The 26,152-nt window shown below is 39.9% G+C and overlaps 1 protein-coding gene across 3 annotated transcripts in view; it reads right to left on the bottom strand.

The window, feature by feature from the left end:
• Positions 1-25,694, bottom strand: part of evi5b (ecotropic viral integration site 5b) — a 46,905-nt gene extending 21,211 nt beyond the window's left edge. The window contains exons 1-15 of one of the 3 annotated variants that reach the window (XM_080879057.1): positions 25,526-25,694; positions 16,615-16,847; positions 8,516-8,705; positions 5,539-5,763; positions 5,296-5,370; positions 5,081-5,206; positions 4,852-4,995; positions 4,024-4,113; positions 3,741-3,838; positions 3,207-3,267; positions 3,059-3,112; positions 2,077-2,109; positions 1,542-1,694; positions 640-771; positions 354-494 (exon numbers count right to left, since the gene is read on the bottom strand). In XM_080879057.1, the coding sequence (XP_080735183.1) occupies positions 354-494; positions 640-771; positions 1,542-1,694; positions 2,077-2,109; positions 3,059-3,112; positions 3,207-3,267; positions 3,741-3,838; positions 4,024-4,113; positions 4,852-4,995; positions 5,081-5,206; positions 5,296-5,370; positions 5,539-5,763; positions 8,516-8,705; positions 16,615-16,766 (1,674 nt within the window). In that variant the 5' untranslated portion in view covers positions 16,767-16,847; positions 25,526-25,694. Of the gene's footprint in view, positions 1-353; positions 495-639; positions 772-1,541; positions 1,695-2,076; positions 2,110-3,058; positions 3,113-3,206; positions 3,268-3,740; positions 3,839-4,023; positions 4,114-4,851; positions 4,996-5,080; positions 5,207-5,295; positions 5,371-5,538; positions 5,764-8,515; positions 8,706-16,614; positions 16,848-24,353; positions 24,602-25,525 lie in introns of those variants that run through there. The other 2 variants (XM_080879056.1, XM_080879058.1) reach the window with 2 other exon arrangements.
• Between the last annotated feature and the right edge of the window lie 458 nt (positions 25,695-26,152).

The raw sequence follows: 26,152 nt of genomic DNA, 5'->3' as shown, positions 1-26,152 counted from the left end.
ATGTTCTGAATTAAACCCATTCTATCTTAAATAATTACTGTAGTCAAACTCATGAATCACTGTTTGAACACAAGTTTACTGTGCCGTTAAAACTTCACAGCCTTAATTATGCAGTTGCGTTTAAGTGTGCAGAGGGAGAAAAAACAGAAGCACTGCATATGAGCGTTTCTCACAATGGCATGACTAAAAGCAATCTAAATTTAGAATATTTAAATACTTTTTGAAAACCAAAATCCACTCTGATTTTAAACAGCGTAGTTTGGTGTGTGTGTGTACAACATTTGCATTATGATTTGTTGGGGTTTTGATCAGCTATTTCAAGTTGTCCTGCGTGCTGAAATCTTGGTGCTCACCTGCCAGTGGTCCTCCAGATCTCTAACCTGCTGTCTCAGCTCTTTCAGTCCAGTCAGCGCCTCCGCTTCTCTCAACTTCACCCCGATCAGCTCTTCTTGCAGCCGCGCCACATTGGTGTCATCTGGTAGCGACGTGTTCCTCTGAAAAAGGTGGAAAAATCAAATTTTTCTTAAACCTTTGAAAAAAGAAATGACAGGGTAGGCCTAGATCACAGTAATACTCTTTGCCGGCTGAGGTTTAGGCAGTACAGTCCCACTGCAGATGCATTAAAATGACACAACTCACTTTTTCCATATCGAGAATCTTGTCTTGCATTTCCTTGAGTGCACACTGGGACTCTGCTTCCTTTAGTCGGGCCTGCACGAGCTCTCTCTCCAGCTGCAGGACGGACTCCTCAGAGAAGCGTGGGGGTCCTTTCTACAAGGAAAAAAAAAGAAAGAAAAGAAAAGAAAAAACAGAACAAATGAGCACGCAGAAAAAAAGCAGGAAGGACAGCAAACATAGCTGTGTGCACTCACCTCAAACTAAATTCAATCTCCAGTAATGTCCACAATACTTACACTGATCCAAGTACTCTCAATTCCTCTTTACATTCATTTCAGCTGACATCAACCATTTTTCCTTTCACTTCCACATAAATAATTCATGAACAATCTTTGTGTAGCAAGATAGCAAATTATGTAAAACACAGTAAAGCCTGCACATTATCATGTGGAATCCAACCATTAATAATTAAGGAGATGTGTTGTGCAAGGTGAGGATTCAATGAACAGTGGGCCATGTGTGAAATCTACCAGCCTGAGATACAACCTGCTTACAAATTCATGAAAGCATTTCTGAGAATGCAGAAGAACATAAATTGAACTTTGTAGAAATCTGTGTCTCAAAATGAATCCATGCATGCCAAAACAGATCATTACCTAAAGTGAGAAAAGTCCTGCTCTGCCATTGCAGATGCCCCACCATGTATCCAAAATCAGTTGTTTGCAATGTTTACAGGCCCAAAAGTAATTTGTAGCACACCTAATAATAATAATAAAATAGTCATCCTGAGGTTGTACGTACTGCACATCACACACAGACCTGGGCAATACCCCAGTCTCAGTGTCACAGCTCCAGTCACACTCAGGTCAGCCAGATGAGCCAGTGCAACCTGCCTGCCTCAGACTGTCTGTGGCTCTTCTTACCCCTTGTGGCTGCTGCTGCTGCTGGAGCTGCTTGATGGTTTTCTTGGCCTGCTCCAGCTGAGCACCGGCCTCCTCGCTCTGCTGTTTGACTGTAGCCAGCTCCCGTTTGACCAGGTAGTTTTCCTCTGCCTCTTGAGCTCGAGTCACTTGTCCCTTTGGACATAACCAACCGATGAGGGGTGGAGTGAGCACGACAGGAAGTGAAACGAAAGGACGGAATGGGTGGGCAAATCAGAGAAGATGAAGGATTGGATTTTCTAAGGACATGCTTGTTTTTAACTCTAAGCAGCGGGTGATTTAGTTTTAATTCCTTAGATGTATTTAGCATCTTTTGTGATTCTCTTACTTTGTCTAACATGCCACCATGTGGTTTTCCATGCAGTTATTTAATGATGTAATCAGCTGTCATAATCTGGATTAGCACTGTCACTGCCCTTTACTAATCATAAGCATGCATTGCTAAAGAGAGACAAAAAGATGGAAGAAGGAAAGTCCAGCATAATTTCTAAGGGTAAAAAGAAAATGAGGAGTATACCTGGATCAATCTATCTGCCAAGGAAGCGCTTTCCTACAAAACAGAAATATCAACAAGAGACAGCAGAGAGAGAGAGAATCCAGAGGACAGTTTAAAGCACACAAAAGAACAACTGATTCTTTAAAAGAAGACGTGCAATGTTCATTTTCCCTCCAAAAATATTTGGTTTACGCAATGAGGTATAAAAGGAACATTGCAAAGCAGGTGTGGTGAAAAAGGTGCAAAAATAAGCTGGTGACAGAGTGAAGAATTGGGCGGTGCAGATAACAAAGAGGTTTCAGACAGGAAAAAGCACAGGGCAGCCCGAGAGTGAAGTTTGCTATAATAGCAGCATGACGACAGTGTTAAAGAGCGGTGTTTTACTTAACAGAGGCGCTGGGGCTCTGTGGTTTATCCAAGCTTTTAGCGGTTTCAGTTAGTGGAGAGTTAAAAGATCCTGAGAGTTACGTGACGAGGAGCAGCAGCCTCGAGTTTGGTTTAAACTAACGGACTCGTTTCCGCCCTGCAGGCAAACACAGCGTAGCAGACACCCTTAATATCCTCAACAGACCTCATGCATGGTGCCTTTACCAGGCAGTAGAAGTGCCCATTCAGAGAGACTCAGTGTTGTGCACAATGACACAAACAGTGCACCCTGACATGCAGTGCTTTGTATGGACGTCAAGTATCAAGCAGCTCCGTTCACATTTCAAACAGGCTTCTCTGCTTCTGTTAGTGGGGTCAGCTGGGTTTTTAAATTCTCCACATGACCTAAAGCCCAAATCCATCAATGTTTCTGACTTTATCTACAATCAGAACATTCACCATGCCAGTCCATGATGGCGTACCAGCAACTTTCAACTAACACAGCTCAGTTAGTGAAAGACAAGACTCCGTCATTAGGAAATACACATGATATATGGACATAAACAGCAGAATGGGTTAATGTAAAGTTGATGAGGAGAGCGCAGTGTCTGACTGTGACAAACACTGATTCACTCACTTTCTCTAGTGTGTCTATCCTCTGCTTCAGAAGCCTGTTCTCTGTCCGCAACCTCTGAAAAAGACAGAATTGCAAAAAGACATGAGGAAAAAAATACTACAAATTGTTTACATGGGATGCTCTGGGACTTTAAAGTATGTCCACACACCTTTATCTCCACCTGTTCCTCCATCTCTTTTGTTTTGATTGTAGTGTACTCCTTTTCTAACCTAAAAAAAAAAGCACAGAGCATCTGTTAAAACAAATCAAGCACAGAATGATTAGAATGAAGTCGGCTGAATTGATTTCCATGTATCAATTTGGGATACAATCACCTTTCCTTTTGTCTTCTATATTTTATTGCTTCTAAAAAAGATATACGTTTCTTTAAAGAGACACCATTACAAATGGAAACTCTGGAATTTCCCTGGCCCCTATACTGAACAGGTACACAGAACGTTTAAATGTGTTGCTTCCTCCACTTGGAACGGGTATCAACCAAGTTTTGAATTTGCAGCATTCAAATATTAGCAGTCAATTTGCTCCAGTGCTGACTGAAAAATCTTGTCTAAAGTTATGCAACAGTTTAAAAACAAAAAAACAAAAAGGGGGTTCAGCTGTAAAAGAGGAACAATGAAAAAACAATCACAGCAAAAAAAAAAATCTCTGAAAAAGGAAGTTATGAAATGCCTGCTGCGCTTACTTTTTCATCTTCTTGGCGTTGTATTTAACTTGATAAGCAGCCTGGATGACCTTATCTGGTCCACTGTCCAACTGGTGTGGGATGACCTTCTGAAAGTGCTGAAGCACATAAAGAAAGCGGGGGCAAGTGTCACACCAGAATGCATGTTTTAGTCACAAGCTTCTCTGACCTCAAAGGACCGCACTAAACATCAGCATGCCCACAAACTGGGACGAGATGAGAGGTTGCACATAAACAGAGGGTGATGGAGGCTTCTCCCCTGGAAGTGCTGCTGGTGATTCACCTGTAACATTCCCTCCATGTCGAGCTGAATGAGTTCCGCCTGGTTCATCTGCAAGATGGCGAGCCCCACGCGGAAAACAATCTCCAGGCCCTGAAAAAACCCCACCAGTAATGAGCATGAAATAATACTCAGTGCGCTGTCAAATTTATTGGACAGTGGACTGAGAAGAAACAGCCCGAGTGATTGTGATTTAGAGAAAAAGAAAAAGGCCACACTGCTAAAGGTGACTGTAACTGTAGTGCTTAATTTTGTCCAACAGGTGGCACTAATGGATAACTTTTATTTGATAGCTGATTTTACCTAACTGTTCTTAAAGTTGTAGAATAAGTGTACTGGCCTGAAATCATCTCTAAACAAATACTCTTAAAAATTTAAGCACAGACTCTGTTTTTCTGAGGTGGGGCTATTAGTTCACAGTGACTTACAATAACAGCAGCTTAAGATATAACCCCCAAACCCTTTTCAGATTAGACACTGATATAATGATGGCTCATTTCCAAGTGGACCTATTGCACTCATTTCCAGCTCAACGTTTTTATTCACAGGCTTTACTAGAGTAGCCTTGCATGAGTCACAGTTCAAAATCAATCCTGGGCCTTGGTGCACCCCCTCAGTTCATACACTGGCAGAAACCAGCAGTTTTAGTTCCTCTTTTAGATCGCAAAAACTACAAGCAAACAGAAGTTTAAAGAAAAAAGAAGACAGAAGAAGCCAGTGTTGTAAGAATGTGAACACAGGTGTAAATTTCAAGCTCAGTAAAGAGAATGACCGAAAGATTCATACAAGTTTACAGAGCTTATCGTTCAGCCACAGTTTGCTTTAACTGACCTCACACATGAAGATGTCAAAGATCCTCGTAGCAACGGGCAAAGGGAAGGAGGTGAGGAAGATGGTGAGGAACCAAGAAGAGGCATACATGGAGGTATGAAAGCTCTGAGCTTGGAAATGTATATGAAGCTCTGGGAGTTGCTCCTGTGAAAAAAATAACAATCAGACTCACTATTGTTGAAGCTTACATGTTGGCAAAGCGTTACTCCCCAAGCTATGAGGTGTCTACCTGGATCATGTACTCAAACTGATACATGCAGAGTCCCAGCTCAGCCATGCTGGGTTTGAAGAGTTCTCGTAATCTGTAGTCCTGCATCAACTTCACAAACACGCAGAATGCTTCCTCTTCGGGCATCTAGAAAAATATTATGATAGTGATTAAATTACTAGCTGGAAGTTTGTGTTACAGTGTGTGAGAGTATGTGTGGAGAATACAATCATTACCTGCATGAGCAGCAGACCCACAATGAACGCACTTCCCTGACAATAGCCGACCTCACGGTCCACCAGAGAATATGCCTAAGGTAATAGAGATTATCGTTACAGGAGTCTCACTGAAGATCAGATTTCTCTCTTTTTCTTTATTAAACCACCTTAAAACCAAATACCAGTTCTTGTTACTGGAACACAAGACTTATCTCTTTATCTGCATGCAAACAGGTTTCTTAGACACCGCAGAAGACACACCTTCATGACATTGAAGAGCACTTCCTGACCCAAGCTGTCTTTCTCCTTGAAGAACTCGTGTTCGGGATAAGTGCGAGCGATGTCTCTGCGTATGAGCTTTTCGCAGGGTGACGTCATCTTTAATAATTCTGAGTACTGATCCTTGATGGGCATATTCTGGGCATTACACAACAGCTGCCACACTATAGCTCGAAAATGATGAGGAATCCCTTTCCTAACAAGATCCTGTAGAGAAAAAAAAGAGCAGATATTTTCTTGATGTTCTTAAAGTTTTCTGCAGGGTGTAGGCAACAACTTTTTAAAATGAAACAGTTTTGTTCTTTGTTCAGGTTTTATGATAGTGTCAGATTTAATATCCAGTCACACAATTCACCTGAACAGCTACCCTGAGACACCCCTGAGCAAGGTACCGTCCCTACACACTGCTCCCCGAGCGCCCAGTGGCTGCCCACTGCTTCACTGAGTGAATGTTTTAAATGCAGAGAGGAATTTCCCCACGAGGATCAATAAAGTATACATTTAAATTATGTTTTTTGTGTGTGTCAAAAATCTTTTCATGGGAACCGCAGTCTAATAACGCAAATGTATCCGTTGCAGGTTAAAATAATTAAAATCTTTAGTGCACAGGTCTGTCAGAGAGTCAACTCAGGCTCATCAGGCCAATGAGTTTCTAATTCATTAGTGGAAATCCAGCATTCGCGTACACAGGCATACACGTGGTAGTGTAAATCACTGTGGATGTCTCTTAAACAGTGTAGTCATGCAGCTAGAGCATGTAGCTGATGTTAATAAATAACTTTTTTTTCTAAAAAGTCTGCACTTCTTCACTTTTTGTAATGTGAAAAAAAGCTTTTCATATTACATCTGCCAGAGTATAAGTGAAAAAAATACTAAGAGCTCCGCAACTCTATTCATTCATTTGAAACACCTTTATACTGCTGCACTGTATTAGCAGTGCAGAAAAATGATGACTTATTTCCACTCAACTTGGAGGAATCCTTATCAGTACTGGTTTCCCCTTCAGTGGACGTGTCGAACCACAAATGGATCGCAAAAGGTTGTTTTTTTTTTCCCCACACTGAACAGTTTATCATAAAAACATCTCCCCAGAGAGGCAGTGGACTAGCTTCATGAGTTTAATGGTAGGGGAAACCATGACAATGTAAAATGAATCCATGGGAACCTAAACGCACATTTGGGATTCTTTTTTCAGCTCTGAATGTGAACAACAGAAAGAAAAACACCAAACCCTTCCGTGGAGAAAAACAGAGACCTGCATCTTAAACAGGATTAAACCATGGGTATGCCTCAAAGCCTAATATTTCTTTTTCCACTTCAGCACACTGTGCATCTTTTTTAATAATACAGTTTCCACTGCCAAACATAATCTTGTCAGTGATACATTCTGTAGAGTGATTTATTTCCATATACTACTGCTGATACAATTTGATTAAGCAATTTCCTGTGCTGACAGGGAACAGTCATTTTTCCTGCTATGCGGCCACGTGAGTGAGTGTGTGGTTGTGTATGTCTGTCTGTGTGCGGTGTCTGCGTGCATCTGGTCAGTCCAGGGTGCATCTGGAGCAGAGGTCCACCCACACATGCTTTCAGCAGGGGACCCCTCTCCCCTCTTAGAGGTTAGATAAGACAAACCAAGCTTTGTTCTAGACTGAAACAATGCACCACAGTCTCAAACCTTGACTGTTGAACGAAAGCTGCCTTATGAGTCACAAGAACTATTCAAGAGCAGAGGGTCTTAGAAGATTACATATGAAATATAAAGTATTAGAAAGACGAACAAATCAGGGATTTTGCTGACAAGTGCAGAAAAAATTTACGTTTCTTCCTTCGTGCAACAGAAACTGTGTTTCTTGTAAGCAGAGCGGAAGAAAACAGCAATTTTGCGGAGGCCTCAGCAACTGTCATTAATATCCTAGGCTAGTTGCACCCATGCGATGATGACTACTTCTGTTAAATTACATAATAACACTGTGTATGTTCACAGCTCCTTCCCAGCACTTCCCCATTTAAACATCCAGCAACAAGAACAACAGAAACTCCGTCCCTACAGAAGACATTAGTCTTTTGCATGATTATTTTAATTAACAGAAACTTTACAGTAAAATATTTCTCTGTGTCAGTCATCTAAGTAACAAAAAGAAATGGGCTTGAAGTCTCTATGGTTATAACAAACGTCTGACCATAAATGCTGAGCACCTAGCTGTTCTGGCACAGCTACTGGTTGTCAGTTTTCCTAAATGACCCAAAGAAGGCTTCAGTTTGAGTAGAATTCAACAAAACTTCCATTAACAACACTCAGTGCATAAAGATTATTACGGGGCTTAACAGAGTAACTGTAGAAACAAGCAAGCTAAAATTAGCGTCAAATATCTACGTCTGAAATAACAAGTTCAAGGGCAACCCCACAGGGTCACTGAGGACAGAGATAGCCTTTAAATTATCACTGGACCAAGTAAACAGTCACGTGAACTGGGCCTTTGTAACATTTGAGCCAGGGAAATTCAAAAGGCAGCAAAAGATTATAAACACAATTATAATAACAATAAAACAAATAAGCCATGATTTGAAATATGTTAAGTTAAACAATCTTAATGCAGAAACAGCAGCATCATTGGACCCTTTTTTGCAACCTAGAATAACTGTCATGGAGTTTTACTGTTTTTAAGTGTAAGTGTGAAGAGGTTTATACAGGTTTGAGACTAGGAGGAGACGCAAATCCCATTTGGTGTTTTGCGAGGAATGGCATCAAATTCTGCTAAATCAAATATGCACAGCTATCTGTTTTGCTGACCCCGTGTGAGTAAAGGAGCAGCTGAGAGAAGGCTCTTTACCTCGTCTTCGAGGCGTCAAATGTCTATTTGTAAGCTAGTAAAACAGCCCAGGCTGAATAAGCTCTTAAGCAGGTCTGCACATGATCAACCGTCACCTCACAGGTAGTCATGTGCACGAGTCTCACCTTAAGCTGCTTCTCTTTCTTCTTGCGCACATCCTCCCATTCATTGACAATTCGCCCCCACAAGATCCATGAGTCCTCCTCCAGGTGGGAGAGGTTGGATGAGGCGGAGGAACTGGACACCAGGGATGAGCCACTGTTTCGCCTGGAGCCATTCATGGAGCGCAGCGACTTGCTGTCTGTCTCCAGTAGCCTTTAGAGAAGGTGAGAGGCGATATATACTGTGAACATTTAAGAAACTGTGCAGAGACGCAACTACATTATACCGTGACTTTGTCAATGTCTGTCCATCAGACATCCCATTTACCAGGCAAAGTACAATTTCACATCTTCAGGGAAACCCAGACCATAGTGAGATCATTTTGCAAAACACTTTGCAAATGCAAAACACAGTTTGAATGAAAGCTGTGTGGATATATATAGAACTTTCAACATGACAGGTGCATGAGATATTATATGAAAGCTAAAAACAAAACTAAAAAAAGAAGAAAGAGAAAGGACTGTAAAACTATAGCAAATGGAAATATTTACTTAGCTAGTTTAAATCTTATGCATTCTTTTGAGGACTATTATTTACACTAGTGTATCTAAACAGCTACTGTTTTGACACATAATAACCGTCTGCCCTTTATTCAGATCTGGGTCAAAGGCCAGTGGAGTGAGTAGAGATGCATAGACTTTCTTCTTTCTAGGGATGCACCAAGGTATTGAAAGCCTGTCTTCTTCTGGCTGGACGTGTCCCAAACACTCGAGCTAGGGGGAAATCCTATGCAGCTGGATCTTTTTGATGTGGACAAGCAGTGGCTCTACTTTGAGCCCCTCAACCTCTTTCTAAGAATGGACACTCTTTGGAAGAAGCTACTTCTGCCACTTCTATCCTCAGTCTAACTCTTCTAGTCCCTACCCACATCTTGTGGCCACATAAGAGAATCAGGTAAATGCTGTGACCTAACATTTATATTTATATATGAGCCAAATCTCACAGGTTAATACTGAATCAGACTGAAAGCTGACCAAAAAAGAAGGGTTTAAAACACTTCTGTTGAGTGAGAGAGAGAGATGACATTTATTTAAAATCTAATGGCTGCAACTGTAAGTGGTTGAAAATAAGCTGTAAAGGTCAGTAAAATATTTTCTGACTCATTTTGTTAATATCATTCATTTCTTTCATATGTGCTCAGCATGTCAAGTAGCACAAAAAGCCCGTATGTCACATTTATCACACACTTCATCAGTCTTATCAGTCTTTCACTCACAAAGTGACCTGATCAAAGATTAGAATGTGGGGGAAAAACGCAGTGACTCCCATCCTGCGTGGCACCGAAGAGCTTATGTCACACAAACAAAGGTTCAGACACCTGATCTCGGAAAAAGGACGGGGCCTCTCCAGTGGAGCCTGTGATGTCACCGAGTGTGCTATCCGAATGGCTAGGGTTACAGCCAAATTTGGGTTGTGTGGGAGGGAGTGAAACGGACGGCCCCGACAGAACAGCCTGCAAGAGGGCCTCTCTTTACTTGTATTCAGCTTTGACACCGAGCTAAAGAGAGCGCTAAAGTTTCACAGGAACTACCCGTTTTTCAAGCAATTCAGTCAAATGATCGAAAACAGTGACTCAGAAAAATTACAATACGTGTTAAACATGAGCCTAAACATACTTACAGCTCTGCTAGTAACTCACTAACAGCCAAATACAAAACCAAAGCCTTCTGAATATAACAAACTTGTAGCTAATATTTTAGTGACAAAAACACATTCCAGATAAAGTGACAAGTGGGGAAAAAAGTGCGTCATGCCCACAATTTTCAAGAAAATAAGTAATGAAATACTGCAAACTTACCAAGATAAACTCATGATGTACTCTACATGTCTCAGTTTTCTAAGAATTCAGGAATTCTGGCAAGTCTCATTAACAAATTGAAGGCAACAGTGCAGGATTTCCTCGACTGTGTGACACCACTGAACCAACGCTTCGGACTTTTATCTGCTCTGAAGAGTACAAAGGGCTCCCCAAACACACATGCACCTGATAAACAACCACAGGCCGCGTCACAGAATCTGTAACTAAGTCCTCCTGCCTGCCATTGCACCTATCTTATTAACACCTAAGTGACAAAATGAAAAGATTTGTGTATTAAGGTTGCGTTAGGATTTTGCGGCAAAATAAAGACACTAAACGGGCGTCGTGAAGTCAAGGAAGGGTCAAAGGTTAGACGAACTTGAGCTCTGTGATATAAAAAAATGTTATTCAATAGATATGGATGTGGTTTGAGCTTTATAAAGGACATTATGAAGAACATGTCTCTGATTATTTTTGATCTTGCCTAATCAAATGCCACTTGGCATTATGGGGCAGGAGCTGTGGTAGGCGTTACCGATGAGTCAACGACCGCTGCGTTCAACAGAGCTTTGCTGTGACACAGTCTGAGTGGCACACTTGGTTTCTATGCTGACACAGAGTGTACTATCCATGGGAGAGATCTACAGCAGGGAAAGAATTCACAAAGCTGGCTTTAGAGAATAGTTGCGTCATCCTCTAACAGTACTTTTATGTGACGTGAACAATGAGAACCTCGGGGACTGCACACTATAGTCTTCTCTCACTGATCCAATATTTAAATAAACCCATCCACAGCCAGACATGCTCTGTTGTGGCTTTGAGAGTCCTTATCAAATTCTGGATCTTGTTGCAAGAACCGTTTATCTGATCGAATCTAAATGAGGAACCAGCACAGGAAAAAAACACTCCCAAAGAGGCCATAGTCTTCATTTTAATGTTTAATGGACATTGCTTCAGCCATGTGAGCTGTTTACTGTTTACCTAGCAGTACAGTGTGCACAAATATGGGTACAATATGCGAGTCAACCTGAGGGAAAATTTCCATTCGGAGTCTACATGCAGGGAACCTTCACCCCGGAAATATATTCCACACCCTGAAACAACAAAACGGTCAACAACAAACTAAGAAACCTTCGAGATGATCTGAATATAATTTTTGTGAGTTGTTTGGTGGGTTCAATCGAAGCTTTACCCAGTGAGCTGAGTCAAAATCAAGTACACGAATTAAAGCTTGCACTGTGAGGCTTGCACATTTCCATATAAAATGATGATGTAGAGAGAAAGAAGCAACAGACGGTCTCTTACTTTCTTCACTTCACTCTCTTTAGAACACATGGTGCCTGCACCATGAGAGCAAGCTGTTCTTTGCAAAGCAGTACGATACTATTCAAAGTAGACTGGAGCCTTTCCCAGGGGGAGGGGCAGGGCACGATCTGAATGGTTAAATATTTGATAACATTTAAGTTGAATATTTAGGCCCTAACAAACGTATCAGACCCAATCTTCTGATAATGTAGCTTCAGAGGAACAGTGTTTCGGCTTCTGGTGCAGCCAGCTGATATCCTGAAAAGACTTCTGGTAATGTTTACAGTTCTGACTATAAATAATAATAGGAACAATAACAATAACCTAATTATCTTATATGGATAAGGGAAGGTTTCAATGCATTCCTCGTTTGTCCTCCCCATGTGCCTTTAACCTCCCACCTTCAACTACCCCAAATTCCAAGAGTAAAAATGAAAATAGAAAGCTTGCCTATTCCTAAAGAATCTTTATACTCATATTCAGATATCTATCAGATATATTATATCAAAAGCAACACACCATCTTGCATTTATTGGAGAAGGCGGCATTATTAAAGCACCTAAATGTTAACAGACTAGAACCTGACTAACTACTGAGTGTTAACTTTTATTCCATCAATACTTTACGCTCTTTCATCTAAAGGTGGCTAGTTTGCAATCTGAACATCACTAATGTGTTTCTGCATGTGTAGCAAAAGATACATTTGTAGGATCTGCAAAATGATTCAGTGACGGTAATAAGAGAGGTGTGCACAACTGCCCAAATACAACATAATAAGACAAAGAATCAGAATCAGAATCAGAATACTTTATTGATCCCTGGGGGAAATTATTTTTTGTTACAGTGCTCCATTTTAAACCAACATTAAGACAAGACAGACAATACGCTAACTAAGAATAGTACAATATATACATATATATACATACATACATACATAAGTCACTTATAAATAAATAGTTGGAAAAGAAACATGTGTAGCTGTAGCAGCAAACAGTGTGTTAAGTGGATGCGTTGTACAGGGAGATGGCCACAGGCAGGAATGATTTCCTGTGTCGTTCAGTGGTGCTTTTCGGTAATCTCAGTCTCTCACTGAACGAGCTCCTGTGACTGACCAACATGTCATGGAGTGGGTGGGAGGTGTTATCCAACATTGTCTTTATCTTGGACAGCATCCGCCTCTCCGACACCACCTTGAGGGAGTCCAGCTCCATCCCCACAACATTGCTGGCCTTACGGATCAGTTTATTAAGTCTGTTGGCATCTGCGACCCTCAGCCTGCTCCCCCAGCATGCAACAGCATAGAGGATCGCACTGGCCACAACAGACTCATAGAAAATCCTCAGCATTTTCTGGCAGATGTTGAAGGACCTCAGTCGCCTCAAAAAATAGAGACGACTCTGGCCCTTCCTGTAAAGTGCTGTGGTGTTTTTAGCCCAGTCCAGTTTATTGTCAATGTGTACTCCAAGGTATTTATAGTCCTCCACAATGTCAACACTGACCCCCTGGATTGAAACAGGGGTCAAGTGTTTCCTGGTCTTCCTGAAGTCCACGATCAGTTCCTTGGTCTTTGCCACGTTGAGCTGCAGATGATTCTGCTCACACCACGTGACAAAGGAGTCGACCACAGCCCGGTACTCTGTCTCATCATCCCTGCTGATGCATCCAACCACCGCAGAGTCATCAGAAAACTTCTGAAGATGGCAGGTCTTGTGGTTTTGTGGATTTGAGATTTTCAATAAGGTTTAAATAATTAATATTCAACCACTCCACTATATGATTAAATTAGGTTGTGACTTATCTTAGATAGTATTTGCACCAATAAGAATTAGAGATGGACCGATCCGATATTACGTATCGGTATCGGTCCGATACTGACCTAAATTACTGGATTGGATATCGGAGAAAAATAAAAAATGTAATCCGATCCATTAAATATCACGAAAGCACCTCACAAAACTTGCAACACGCCGTAACTCACCTCAGAACGTTAGCACGTTGGAGCAGTATGCATCACGTGATAGAGCGGCTGTGGCATGCGGGACCTGTGGGTGGTCTGGATAGCATGTGGAGCTTCGCTAGCAACCCGGCATTTCATCTCCGATAAAGTTATCCCGAGAGAAGTAAAGCAAGTGTGTAAGTCCATCTCTGAATGTTTGTAAAGCATTCCTGCGTTAAGCTTAACAAACGACTGCCTCTTCTTGCTGCTACTTCAATCATGAAACTGCTTAACGATCAGCTGATCGGCTTTTCTGTCGCGAGTCCGTGACTCTAGTTTGCTTTTGGCCCACTTTGCACCAGAAAGAGGAAACCAGCGGCTGAACAACAGCAGCACGTTTAAGCTTGATCAGCTATTGTTAGAATGTATTTAATATTACTTTCTACTCCAGGATCTTTTTCTACGTAGCTGACGCTGGTAACTGTGCAGGGGCGGATCTAGCAAAGTTTAGCCAGGGGGGCCGATAGGGCATGAACAGGGAAAAGGGGGCACAAAGACATACTTTTCTTTCTTATTCTCATTTAAAATGTCAAGCTTTTAATAAATAATTATCTGACACCCAAAGTTTTAATTTGATGTAAAATGAATAGAAGTCAATTACTGTATATAGTAACTATTAAGTCTAATATATATACCCTAGTAAGCTATAATACTTTTTCCTTTGGGAAGGTACCATCTGTGCAGTCTGCAATTTTGTTGAAGAAAGATGTTGAATCTATTTAATATTTCTTGAAAAATAATTGATTTCTGTGCATTTTTTTTTTCACACTGCATCAAATTAAGGTTGATTACGTCGATTAAGCATCATGAGGTGGAGCGTGAGGGGTGGTTCCCTATTTTTTATTTATTTATTTTTATTGTTGCTGGGAGTTGGAACTCTATTAGTTAGGTTGCTTAATATATATGCTAAGTACTCTTTAAAATACCAGAATAGGGAGGATGGTGTAGGTTTAAGTTTATTAGATTGATCAGTATTGCTGAACTATGAAATATTTTTTTTTGCATACAGGTATAACAGAATAGCTTTAGTGTAGTTGTTGTTTTAAACTTGAGTATGAACTTATACAAAATGCAGCAAGATATTTAAAAAACAGTTTTGTTGATTAAAAAACACTATATCGGATTCATATCGGTATCGGCAGATATCCAAATTTATGATATCGGTATCGGACATAAAAAAGTGGTATCGTGCCATCTCTAATAAGAATAAAGAATTTTTTCACTTGCAATTTTGAGTATATTATTGTAAACACCAGCAGAACAAAACCAGACCAGAAACAACTGTACTTCCTGAGGAAGTTCAACTTGTTTGGGGTGTACAGGAAGCTGATGCCCTACAACATTTGCACATTTCAGTGTGCCTGCTGCTGACAAGAACAAACTGCATAGAATAATGAGTTCCTTTTCACATCATCCATCATAACCTGCTTCCCATTTTTAGGCAGGAGGATGAATATTCCCTCAATGCAATTGTCACAGTCTGAGTTTAGTCCATTAGCACTTACATTTAGAACATCATGAGCTAGACTGGGTCACACTGAGGTTCTATTCCATCAACTAGAGCTCTGAAGTGTGGACCAAAAAGCTCATATTCATGTATTTTCAGACTGAATAGTGGCATACAATACTGGTATTTTCTACTTAGCTCAATACATGATCAGATGGTACTGAAAGCCATGTGTGATTTATCACACTATTAAAATAAACTGTGACCAGAACACACAAAAAAATAATTTCATAGGTCATATTAAGCCGCAAGTTTCTTAGTCACGAGCTACTGGAAAATCCCTGAAGCTTAGTAAGACTTTCTGGTATATCTATTTAAGATAAATAAAATAACAATACTCAATAAATGTGATTCCAGTCAATGTTTCACTGTCTCCATGCGGCTGTACCATAAATACATGATGACACGCACAACTAAATCCAGACAGTGTATGCTGACTCTGCCGTACTTTTTGCTTGTGTTGTTTCAACAAATCAACAAACCATCGTTCACAGGTGCAAACTGGGCTTGCACATGGCCCGTTCTGGGTTAGAATGGGCATTTAACCGTACAGCTATAAATTAATGTCATTAAAAAGCTCCAAATGATAATACTGAAGTAGTGGACATGAACCATGACAGACAAACAGGCCCATGTTCACCTATGATACCCGTGCTTAAGTGGTAAGCCTCACAGCCTGCCAGTTTAAAAAAAAAAAAGTCATTGCAACGCCGGTGATTTTCTTTTTGGCTCTGGCTAAAATAGCTTTGGGAAGGCTCCAATGAGGTTCTTGCCAGGTTTGCTTGCAGAGCACAGAAAGAAAGTGTATGGGCAAGCACTACAAAGAGTAAAAGAAGCAAAATATAAATGCTGGCACAGCTTTACACAAGGTAACCTTTCTCAAAACGCCATAAAATTAAATTCAGCATACTGTAAAGTGTATTATCAGACCCCTTTTAAATTTTAAATCACTTTGTGACTTTTGTTCTTGAACAGCCCTATATGAAGTAATTTTATCTATTTACCCTATGCCTAATTTTAATACATATCAATATACTTATAATATACTCTCCAGCCCTACTATCAACTTTCTAAAATCTTACTTCATAGTTAATACTACTATTAGCAAAGTTTACCTTAAATGGTCAGTGAGTATTGCTCACATGTCACATGCCATCATAATCTTGGTAAATGGTAAATAGAATGGTTATAGAATAGAATCTTGACAAAGGATTGTGCTTCATGACTAGCAAACAGAGGTTATAGTCTACATTGTCCAGAGGAAATTAACTTTGTGTCTCTGTAAGGTCTCAATGTCCAAAAACCAGTTCTTCCAACTATCTCCAAACCAGTCAGACTGTATTCTCCACCCCTCTATAACTACATCACAAACTGTCTCAAAGAATGGTTCAATACAGTCCATCCTGTGCCACGCAACCTGAAATCAAACATGAGTCAGTTCGCACGAGAAGCTTACCTGTTCTGCTCCTCGAGCTTGGCAAGTAGCTCCACATCATCAGGACTGAGCTGGGCCGGCGAGGATGGGGAGAGGCCAGGCGAGGACAAAGAGGTGGAGGAGGAGGTAGCAGTGGTCTGCAAGGATGTGGGCGTGGCCACCTGGCTAGCCATCTGACTGACCGTGTGGGACACCGAGTTCTTCACCCATGAGAGAGTAGAACTCAGCTTACCAGCAACCTTGTCTGTCGCCACCTGCAGAAGATGAGAAGCATGAGCCCAAGCCTTCTGAAATCTCTCAGTTTCATCAAAATACAGTATTAAACACTTTCACTAACCACATCCTAGTCTGAACTACACCACTTAACATCACTTCCAGTCACTTACATGAAGCCTACATTTACAAAGAATTAAATATTTATCAAAACATCTTCCTCCTGATAGAATATCAATACATCCCAGCAGCCTTTAGTGCTACATTATCAGCTTTGTTGGAAGCAGCGCCAGGAGTCAGTGTCAGCTGGATCGATACACCTGCTTAGTTTACAAAGTCAGCATTGGCAAACAAATCTGTCTCTTTCTGATACCACAATCAATACTTTAAATGACTTGCTCGTATTCCAGTAAAGGCGCGTTGACCAAGGACGGGATTAAAATAATTCTGTCACAATTCTGGAGGTTCTTAAAATGATGTTCTGTGGATTTTATTTACTTTATAGGAGAAACATTATGCTTTTACTTGCATATTTGCAATATGTGCGTTACAATGGTTGATGCTCATATTAAAAAAGGTCCAAGTTTTAGATAATGAGGTCAGTACACGTGCAAGTAATCTGTACGAGACAAATGTTCAGTTACAGACAGTTTAGCTGTGAACACAGAAGCTCCAGTTTGTGGGGGATAGCCAAACACCATTTATCCATTTAAAGTGGAGGTAACCTTCAAAGGACAGGAGCTAAAACTGAGGAGCTGCTTCAAGTCAGCGCATGAAAAGATTAATGATTATTTTGAAGTATAAATCAAGAAACCAGTTGGAGAATAAAAATATATATGGTGTAGGAAATAAGAACAATAAATCCCTTTAAAATAAAGATACTGCTTTCTTTATCTGTAAACATTACTAATGCACAAGTACCGTCCATTCTTTTTGGTCATAACTGACATTTCAGGTTTACCGAGGACGGGATTTTTGTGCACTACATGCCACACCACTATAATCGGTGACAATACTGTCTCTGTTTCACTGGACACTACTGACTGCAGCATGAAGAATGGCTCAAAGCAACACTTGGAAACTGATAATCTATTATCATAAAGAGAGACTATACTGGATAAAAATAAGAAAAGAAGAACAACCATCAAATAACAGCATAAAATGAATGCAGGACATCTTAAATCCACTCCTACCTGCTACTCCAAACAATCCAAGCTACAGCTGCTTTCCATGAGGAAATCCAGCATGCCTTCATTAAAAAGGACAGCTTAAATATTTCAAATCCAACGCAAAAAGTATTCCACTCTTAAGAACCTTTGATCGACTCAACGACACACGGTCCTTTAGTCATATGATGATCAAACTCAGAAGGGGTCAAAGTGCTCCAAACGACCGGCTTCCTTCAAGTGAAACAAGATTAGAGCAGGAAGCATATCACTGTGCTCAGCAGAAAGAAATTCACCTCACACCTGAGAAACACTTTTTAACTTCACCTTCACCCCGACAGGAAGTCTGGATACTGAGACCTGACAGGAAACCAATCATTTCAAAAACTACCCTGAAAAAGATGACTAATTTCTCTGTATCTAGTATCACATCATAGGAGGAGGGACAATTTGTGGTAAGTGTGGTGATAGGAATGAACTATGGTGCACACTGAAAGTGTCTTAGCTAAGCTTTTTTTCCTCCTGCCAAGAGAAACAGCCAGACTTCGTGACAATATAAGAAACCGTCCTTTAATATAGTATCTTCACTATGAAATGATTTGATGTTATTGAGCTTTGGATACCACTGACGTGAAATGCAAATCTGAAGTAACAGATCTAAAAAGGAAACAGAACAGGGTTTTTTTTTCAGTCTCATTTCACCACAAACTTAATGTATATGACATCGAGCAGTCATCTCACAAACAGGAGCAAAACTGCAATGCAAAGATTACAAAAAACAAAAACAACTCACTATCTGAGAGACTAACTACAGCAATGACTACCAGTAACACTTTCACTTTGAAACCATTAATCAATCATTATTATAAACTCAATCACCCAAAAAACAAACAAAGACCACGAACAATATGCAGAGAAAACACATTAAAACTCAATCCATCACATATACAATGCAAAATTAAGGACACAACAGCCTGTACGTGTTACACTATCGGGCTATTGGCTCAAACTGCTCTAACACAACTGTGTCAGCTTAGAAATGCAATGCCCTCTCTGCAGCGCATCCTATGGCACTGTCTGAAATCTTATTATTTTGTTTGTTAATTTTCCCTCTTTGGGCAACAATGCATGCTGGCTCCCTAAAACTGCACAAACCCTTGCTCCTTCAGTATCATCTGTGTAGGTCCTCAGTCATCCAGGTCATGGTAGCCTAAGGAGCTTGAAAAGACGGCGACTGGACTTTGCTGGTTCACTCAGCTGTTTACGCATAGTTTAGCATCTCTACTCTGAATGACTAAAAAAAAAAAAATATGATTTATCCCACTGAATATGAAACATCTAGAAAAACAAAGATGCTTTACTTTGTCATAAAAGACATAGCATCTAATATAAACAGGGGCCTGTGCCAAGTCTATTCTGGAACAGAGAGAAACAGGAAGTTGATACACCAACTTTACTATTTTCATAACACCACCCAGCTGCTGACCTGTCACCGTGGGGGACACATTTACTGACCTTCATCGGCGATATGACGACAGAGCTAAACAAACAAATCCTCATTCTGCAGCTCTACAGTGTCTCTGCATTAAGTCAACATGGATGGAGAACAAAAAGACATCCGAACACACAGAGGGTAACATTAACCTTGCAGAAAAACAAGACAAAAGCAGCAAAGGTCTGTGCAATGAGCGCACTCCCACAAACACATGAAGGGTTATTTAAAAAGAGGAGCAGAGAACAAGGCAGGTAAAATATTAACCATTTACTATAACTAAACCATGAGTGCATCAACGAATTCATTTCCATTTGATTTGTGAAATCCTACTAAAAATGACGGTTTGCATGACCATGAAGACCACTGGCCTTTACATCTACCACTAAGCTTTTTCCAGTCAGTCCAGCACTCACAGGACAACTTTCAACAGCTGTTGAGACCTGCATAGAATGAGTTACTAAAACCAGCACTAACTGATGTGAGCAGTGCAGGGTCTCTGTCAGATTTTACTCAGCCCATTTCAGCAATCAATCAAACAAACAATCAGCAAAATGAAGCTTAGAGTCCAATCAATTCATTCATTCAATTACAAAACAAAGCATTGGCAGTACTGCTCCTTGATTGGAAAATCATGATAAATATTTGAATTACAGCCACGTGAATCAAATTTAAAAAAAAAAAAAAAACTACCATAAAGATAGACATTATTAAAAGAACATCTTAACAAATTTATTCTTTGTGAAAACTTAAACTGTCAGGGAATCATTAACTGATCCTGAGAAATGGACCTCTCTAGGTTTTATCTTGCATGGAGGTCTCTTTTAACTCAAAGCTTTGTGCATCACTGAAATAGAATACACTAAATGTGTAAAGTGAACATCTAGCCTTTTCAAAACTGATGTAAAACCTGGCTGATGTCACACAATCGTCAGCCATTTACATTGGGTAAAACCCATGTTATTTCCTGACATGCACTGGAGGATTCCTATAACCCAGTTAAATTGTGAATCTCATTAATAATGAGAATCATTGAAAAAAGTAAAGCTCAAAAACAAATCCTAGTGTATTTTATATTAGATGTTTCTGTCAGGATATACAAGCATTCTGAGAGTAGCAACTAAAATGTAATCATCTCACGACAGGACATGCTTAGACAGATGCCAATGTCCAGGTGGCCTTAGGAGACATTCCTTCCAACAAGGCACGCCAACTGCAGCAAGGCCTCTCTATAAATCCTGGATACAGAGATTGTTGCTTCTTTTGTTTGCCAAAGAACTCAAAGGGGCCCTGAGATGCAGTGTGCATAGCTAATGAAACCCACAGAAAGGCCAGAAGAAGGCGTTAGGGAATAACTTCATGGGGAACTGAGAAAGACCACAAAGGCAGAAGCATTTACTGTCTTTACTCAAAATGAACAACACCTAACAGACAACTCTCTTAGCTCAATGTAAAGCTTGAAGTTTCAGTCAAGAAGATATTTACAGTCACTCGGCTTTCGTGTTCCCATTACTAGGAGGGGAATTACATCAAATTTGTCTGGCTGAGCATGAGAGACCCAAATCTCAGAGGAGAAAAAAAGTCCATGTGCTTTGTGAGGGTGTTAAAACACAGGCCTGACTTATAATAACACACACAGACACACACTCTGAGGTGGGAAGGCCTTTGACTTCACACACACAAGTGCAGATTTTCCCAGTGTACCATCAGCATTTCAATGGTCTTGCTGAAGGCTATTCTTCAACGTGCACCCACATAATGAGAGCTACATTTGGCCCACAAAAATCTAGCATTACAGTAGTGTGGGAAATCATATGTGCTGGCAGCAGCTCATTTTATATAATACCAGTACTTGAATTCCAGCAATGGATGGTTTATTCACTGGGAGAAACAGCTACAGCCAATCTAAAACATTAACTATAAGGCTTTTTTGTCTTGCTTTTTTATATAAATATACACTAAATATAATATAAATATAAGTCCAATCTGCCTGATCATACTTATTAAATAAATGAGGATAACATAAACACCAGTTAGTGAAATTGTGGGGAAGAAGAGAAAAACTCACAAGGGGGAAAATGGTGGCCGGGGGGGGATCAAAACACTGAAACTACACTGAAGTGACAGCATTACTGATTTGTGGCTTTTAGGATTCTCTTTCTGAGCTACACAAATAATGTAATGCATTACTGGTGATTGTATTTGTAGGTATTATCTTTGCTTTGATGCGCCACAGGGTGGAAATCATAGGCTTAACTGGATGCATTCAGTTAGGTACTGCAGTTATAAGATTTCTCACGGGCCACACGCTAATATAAACACACCTGACACATTGTTTACAGTAATAATTACAGCTTGGCTTTTCGTCTCACGACAAGTTAAATGTTACTTTTTGTTTTCAGTACTAGTTGTTGGCGATAAGTTCTCTGAGGGAGAAAACCACTGTAATCTGTGTAAAATGACCAAAAATGGATTCAAATGTACTTTTTTCTTGTTCAGCCACAGGCACATACATAGAGTGTAGGTGGCGAGTACATAACACGATCATCCTCTGCTTCGCTTAGTCACACACGATTTATTGTAACTCCTTGATCCATGTTCTTCAAGGACTCTTAAATATGGGGGTCACAGGAAAGTTCTTGAAGCTTCATGTCCCCTGGGTTCACAGATTTGACTTGCTGACATACAAAAAGAGTGAGAAGTTGTTATGTGTTTGTTGGGAATTTGGCAATTGACACCACATGAGCCAAAGTTGTTCACCGATGCACTGTGGCTCAAACTAGGGCTGTTCGATATAAAATATATATCGGATGACGATATAAAAACGTCTATCGTTTCATTTTACGCTATCGTTTGTTTCGTGGTGTTGCAAAATAAACTGTTTGCATATTTTTTTCATCGTTTTGATGGTCACTGTAGTGGCTATATTAATTTCTTAAAGTTCTCTCTTTCTCTTATATTTAATATAACCACACTAAGGACAGACAAGCACCTGCTTTATGGGTTGTCGTTAGCAACAACGACGGTAAAACCATCGCATGTCCGCTTGTTTATTTTCCACATAAACCTTTCACAATAAAGCTCAAGATCCTGTTGAGAATTTTCAAAATAAACGGAATCACGTGAAAAAGTATGCACAGTATTGACGGATGAGAAGCAAAAAAAGAGTCGTCAGGTGCTAAAAAATAAACCTTAGATTCAAACATTAGAACAGGCTTTTCCCCGCAGCACACCGTGTAATAAATACTCACAAAGAAAACGGTGGCAGTTACAACCTGTCTAAAAATGTGTAGTTTCATGCATCGGTTAAAACACTCGACTCCGGGTACAAGACGCCCAGCTGGAAACACTTCACCTACCCGAGATTCACAGAATTTACAGAAAATATTAAAATATTAAATTTTTTGTGATTTATATCGTTATCGGAAGATAGATGTTTTATATCGGGATATGAGATTTTGGTCATATCGCACAGCCCTAGCTCAAGCTACAACAAAAAAATAAATGCTAATCTGAGGTAAATGTGTATTGAAACTGATTATTTATTATTATTTATTATTTGTGTATTGAAACTGATTATTTCAGTGAAATGATGAGCTAAGTACAGGTAGAGGAAACGATTATTATACTGGCATATTGGCAAATAAAATGACATTGATAGCTGATATTTATCCTTTGTGTCACATCAATTTCCACCTGGCCAAATGATCATAGCGATATTAGCAACTTTTCTCTTCTCTCTCACATAGTTTGTTTGTCATCTCTTTTCTCCTTCTCTGAACAGTTAAGGTAGATAGCCCTTCCTCACTAAGTCTGGATCTGCTGGTAAATTCTTCCTGTTAACAGAGTTCTTCCTCCCCGCCATTTTCAAGCTCATAGGACATCTGTGATCGGTACGGTTTTTACTCTAATATTGCATGGTCTTTGGTGACGGGAAGACCATGCAATATTAGAGTAAAAGCCTAAGATGACTTTTGTGAATTGGCACACTCTATATTAAACTAAAAAACACAGTCTGCGCATCCCTCAATATAATGCACTGTATTAGGTTATTAATCTGGCAATATTATACATTTAGATCAGTTTAAATTGCTTTAGGAATTTAAAATACGAATGAAATGCACTTTAATTGAGTCTGGTGACGTTTCTTCCTGTTATAATAACTTCTGGTGGGTTAAAAGTCCACTTGATCTCTACTTTGAGAGCTGTTGCAACTTGCAAGTCACTTCTTTGCAGCTGGACTGACGCATATGCTTAGCTGCAACACAGCCAACACTACTGCTGAGCAGTTTAAATCCTTTGCTTAGTCTACTGACACACACATAATATTGTTTACCTATCAAAAACACTTTAGGGGACGGGCAGTAAGCTGAGTACAGATGCATTAGACGCCGAGCTCCCGATTCCTTTTATGGCTTGCTGATGTTGTGAAATGACGAAATGGAGATCTAGCATCAAATGCAACAGTATGCACACTGTATGTCTTCCAGAAGGCTCTAAAGTCGACGCCTCGGACAACACTACAGGAGGTTACATGTTGAATAAATGTGACTTTAACAGACACTACCCTGCAAGAATAAATACACTGCTTATCAAAGGATGAAGTGTTTTTTAGGTTTGGGTTTTTTGTTCCAGGCGATAGCCAGAGTCCTTTATAAAGTAGTTTGGAGATCAACAGCAAACATTTATCACAAGCAACAGCGCCAACAAGCCGTGATACACGCTGATACTAAACCGCAGTTTTTGAGTTAAGTAAAGCTAATCTGCTTTACTTTAAAGTAATGTCGCATTGTTCACGTTAACAGTCACGGGTGAGAACTAAGATTTTACGAGTTACTGATCGTTCCAGTATTTAGACATAGCCCGAAAATAGCAAGAACATCATTTACCTTGAACCGTCTTTAGCCACACGCAGCAGACGTCGCCTGCTTCCCATGCACGAAAGTGTGCTAGTCCTGATACTATGAGAAAACGACAGGTTTTCACACGGTTCACCCAAGTACATATGTTACCCAAGATAGCCTAGATCGGTTTCCACTTGAAAGCTAGCCAGCGTTAAGTTAGCTCGTTCCCATTGACTCTTGGGTCCAACCCATGCAGCCGTAATACGTGTACACAAATGTCTGCGGAGTTGGGACAGACGGCGGCCTACCCGAGTGTTTACATCCCACAGAGCATGCCTGATTTGGAACAATACTGACACCAAGCGTTCAAACTGCGCAACTGCACCTCCAATACGTCATTTCTTTCATTCGTTGTTAAAAAAAAAAAAAGAAGTATAATTTTAAAAGGGAAAATCATGCATTTGTTATAGAAAATATTGGAATTAAGTCACGTTTTTCTTCCCTATGTTCCTTGTGAATAGCTTTAAGATCATCAGCTAGATTGATGATGACAGATGATTTAGCTGTGCTTCTGGCTGTACCCGAGGACGTCAATACTTTTGCTCTTTATGATCACTCTCCGCGGCAACACAAACTGTACAAACACAACTAAAGTGACACCTTAAACCTGCTTGCCAGGACAGGTTTTTCACGTTATGTTAAATATCTTGTTCAAAAGCTGGTTAGTGAATTAATTAAGTTTCATTAACAATATTTATAAACTAAGAGTGAGAGTGAGTGAGAAGTTGTAACCTGTTTATAAAAAATATGGATAAGACATTTTAAGAAACAAAATACGTAAAGAATCCTGTTATCAAAGACAGAAGCAGATACACATGAAAGATCTTTGAAAGGAATCAAAATTATAAGGCTGTATTAGGTTTGTCTAAGTATAATTATGCCTTTTTTCCTTATTTAAATTTAGCTCCAAAGTGTCATAACACGCTACAGAATGCACAAGGCATTCAGGGAACAGGATATAAAAAAGCAAACCATTCACACACATTCAAATTAGGCTCATGTGTCTTTTTGCCAACGATACGACAGACATCACCTCATGTCATGTCTGTTTTTCAACAGCTTCTAATTTGGAACCAGTGTGTCTATACAATGTAAAATCTTCAAGTCAAAGAAAAGAGCTCAACACATATGTTGTAATGCTTACCTAATTTTCTTACCTGAAATTCATTGCTGAGAGAAAACTACCTGTGTTAGATGAAACCTGGAGGTACAAACACTTTGGTTGTTATAAATTTCAGTTAAATAATCTTATCTTCATTGAAAAATCAGAAATATGACCAAAAACAAGTCCAGAAAAAACTCTGGTGTAAACCTTTAAAAACGACTTTAACGTATGAGGAAATATTAATTTGAAAAATATCTATAATATGACACCTCAATCAAAGTGCCTTCAGTAGCTATATGTAGCTCATAATGCAGCAATCACTTGCTCTGGTAAAAATATGACTCGACTGACTAGAATTACATACCATGCACTCATGAAACCTACTTTTCAGGTTTCACATGAGAGCAGTGACGCATTTCTTTTGTTGACAAGCTGGACACTCCTTCCTCGATGACAGTGGCTGAAAAGCAGCTCGAACTGTAGATGACACTTGGCAACACCACAGTGAATGTAGGCTTCTAACTCTGAGACACCGTCAACAATGACATCTCAGCCCGTCAACCATAAATATTTACATACTTATGGCTACGCACCCAAATTGTAATGCACACTATTAGGGTAGATTATGACGAAACAGTTGAGTCACAGAGACCTTAAAATAGATGAGAAAGTTGGCTGG

The sequence above is a fragment of the Rhamphochromis sp. 'chilingali' genome (genome assembly GCF_963969265.1).
Source record: "Rhamphochromis sp. 'chilingali' genome assembly, chromosome: 3".
In the NCBI taxonomy this organism is placed as follows: domain Eukaryota; kingdom Metazoa; phylum Chordata; class Actinopteri; order Cichliformes; family Cichlidae; genus Rhamphochromis; species Rhamphochromis sp. 'chilingali'.
The sequence above is the reverse complement of the archived record's forward strand: the minus strand, read 5'-3'. Positions and strand labels throughout refer to the sequence as shown.